Below are 2,999 nucleotides of genomic sequence, written 5' to 3'. Positions count from 1 at the left end.
GTTTTTTTGTGTTTTTCATTGTGACATAAGCAATTTTATATAAATTCAACACAGGTTTTGATATACCTGTTGCTAGCCAGTCATAAACTTTTGAAAGGTCAATGTAAAGAAAAAAAATCACTGAACTTTTACAAGTGAGCAAGAAATTATGTAGCATTTCTTAGGACCTTGCAACCTAGCGATGATTTCTAGGTACAAATCAGATTTTCGGTATCTTGTATTGGTTTTAAATTACTAGTACATAGGGGTTGCGAAAATGAATTGCTGCTAACAAGTCTATGACTGGTAAATTGCTAACAAAGTTTCATTTGAAATTTGGTGTGCAAATTTTACAAGATATATAAGTATACAGAGTGAATAAGAAAATGAAATGTGTACAGCTATGTTTGCCCCGTGTTACCTTCACCCCGTTGAAGTGAGTGAAAAAGAGTAAGTTGTTCACACAATTCAGGAATTCAATCAGTGGTATGGAATGAATACGAATAAACATTTGTTATCAAATAAAGGTATTCAAGAATGCTTCGTGTCGTTACGCCATTATATTGTCTTTTTATAGAATCTTTTGCTTGCTCACGAAGAATTTGCGAACGGAGCGCGACCTTTGTCTATGATAGATTGTTAAATTAAAGATCATTTTATATGTTTCATTAAAATCAAACATAAACAAAACAGCAAAGATTATATTGTTCCTGCATCAAAAGGTGTTCTTTCACCACAAATTCCATAAATACAAGTTCAAATGCCTGTACAATATATACTTTTTATAGCATTCCACAACTCACAATTCTTAATTCTTCTTAATTTTAAAGTAGGGGGAAAATACACGAAAAATATATATTTAAACTTTTTATTAAATGTCAATTCTTGTTCAATTTTCATAAACATTGTAATGAACTTAGCACTACAGTTTTATTGTAAAAAACAAAATCTTTTCTTGAATCCCAAATACGGTAGATATTTATTATTTTCATATCCTCCTGTTGTGACTTAATTGTCATCACACTCTGCTCTCTCAATAATTTTTCCATCACTCTCTATTTTTATTCCTACACCAGATAAGAAGTCTGAATCTAAGACTTCTCTGCGCTAGATGGGAAGGGCGGAGCTGATGGTTGGACTGTACTGTAGTCTGGGGGTGCCTGGTTTTTACTGGGGGTAGGGGGTGTTGTTCCTGATGCTGTGGGGGTATACTCCACGACATAAGCTGTCATGGGGGTGTATGAGATCTTTGGAAATTCCAGGGTCTTGCTGCTGTACTCGAAGCACGACTTGGACTTTTTCTGTTCCGTGTAGGTGATGCTGTTTGAGAGATCTGTCACTATAAGAAAGATGAGGTATGAATGGTTATTCAGGGTAATGCAAATTAGATTTAGATAAATATCTTTTATTGTCATACATATTTTTTTTTGTACCAGGAAAGATGAGGTATGAATGGTTAGTCAGGGTAATGCAAATTGGATTTAGATAAATATCTTTTATTGTCATACATATATTTTTTGTACCAGGTTATTTTGAGATTTAATGTTGCAAATCAATAGGCCTATGGGGGATTAATTATTTTCCAAACATGTTTATTAATTTCGAGGGATATATTTTAATATGCTTCTTTACTTAATGTGATTCTTTTTTCGCTGTACCTATATTCCGTATTACGCAAGCGTATTAGTGCCACATATACACTTCACATTTTTTTTATTTTCTACACTTTAAAGTGTAAATTTTACACTTTAATCTGTAAAATTTACACTTTAATCTGTAAATTTTACACTTTAATCTGTAAAATTCACACTTTAAGGAGGCTGGGGGGTCCAAAAATATTGTCTCCAAATTTCACCAAATTTGCAGAAATGTCTCATATACTCTTAATTTACATTTTAATGTGAAAGATTACATCACAATCATCGTTAATTTCATCATTTATTGCATCTAAAACACTTGCACATTATGTAAAAAAAAAAAATATGAAAAATATATGGAAAATTATTTAAGGCTTAAAAAAGATACCAATAACATCACTAAAAATAAACACAATAACAAAAACTTAACATTATTTGTTATAAATTTTTTTTTTACAATTTTAGCAAAAAACATATTTGACACACAAATGCAAATATGTAAAGAAAAAAAAAGTAGCCACAAAATTATTTCCTTTTAACATGACAATAATCATTACATATGTAATAAAGATTGAGCATTAAAAAAGATTTTTGATGGTGAAATTAAAAAAAAAATAAAAAGAAAGAAAATATTTGAACAAAATATTTGGAGTTTTACAAGTTACCTCCCTTTGAATAGTAAAAAAGGTGCTGAAAAACAGCTAAAATGATTTTTTGGCATCTTGTATCCCTTGGTTACCATCAATTGACTCTTTAAATAATTCTTCAGTACCATCATATCCATTTTTTTCAAAAACAATTTCAGTACGATGTAAGAGTTATAGAACATTAAAGTGAAAATCTTTTTTGTGTAGAGATAAAAACTCTTTAATATGGCAGCCACCCCCACCCCCCCCCCCCCCCCAGCCTCGTTAATCTGTAAAATTTACACTTTAAAGTGTAAAATTCACACTTTAATCTGTAAAATTTACACTTTAATCTGTAAATTTTACACTTTAATCTGTAAAATTCACACTTTAATCTGTAAAATTTCCGCTTTAATCTGTAAATTTTACACTTTAATCTGTAAAATTTACACTTTAATCTGTAAAATTCACACTTTAAAGTGTAAAATTTACTCTTTAATCTGTAAATTTTACACATTAATCTGTAAAATTCACAATTTAATCTGTAAAATTCACACTTTAAAGTGTAAAATTTACACTTTAATCTGTAAAATTCACACTTTAAAGTGTAAAATTCACAATTTAATCTATAAAATTCACACTTTGAAGTGTAAAATTTACACTTTAATCTGTAAATTATACACTTAAATCTGTAAATTTTACATTTTAATCTGTAAAATTCACACTTTAATCTGTAAAATTCACACTTTAATCTGTA

At 29.4% G+C, this 2,999-nt stretch overlaps 1 protein-coding gene across 1 annotated transcript in view; it reads right to left on the bottom strand.

Moving 5' to 3' along the window:
• Nucleotides 1-864: 864 nt before the first annotated feature.
• Nucleotides 865-2,999, bottom strand: part of LOC105346773 (arrestin domain-containing protein 3) — a 7,717-nt gene continuing 5,582 nt past the window's right edge. The window contains exon 7 of the mRNA XM_034470529.2: nt 865-1,318. Coding sequence (XP_034326420.2) covers nt 1,071-1,318 — 248 coding nt within the window. The 3' untranslated portion in view covers nt 865-1,070. The remainder of the gene's footprint in view (nt 1,319-2,999) is intronic.

Source organism: Magallana gigas, chromosome 6 (assembly GCF_963853765.1).
Source record: "Magallana gigas chromosome 6, xbMagGiga1.1, whole genome shotgun sequence".
NCBI lineage: Eukaryota > Metazoa > Mollusca > Bivalvia > Ostreida > Ostreidae > Magallana > Magallana gigas.
This window is presented reverse-complemented; position numbering and strand designations above follow the sequence as displayed.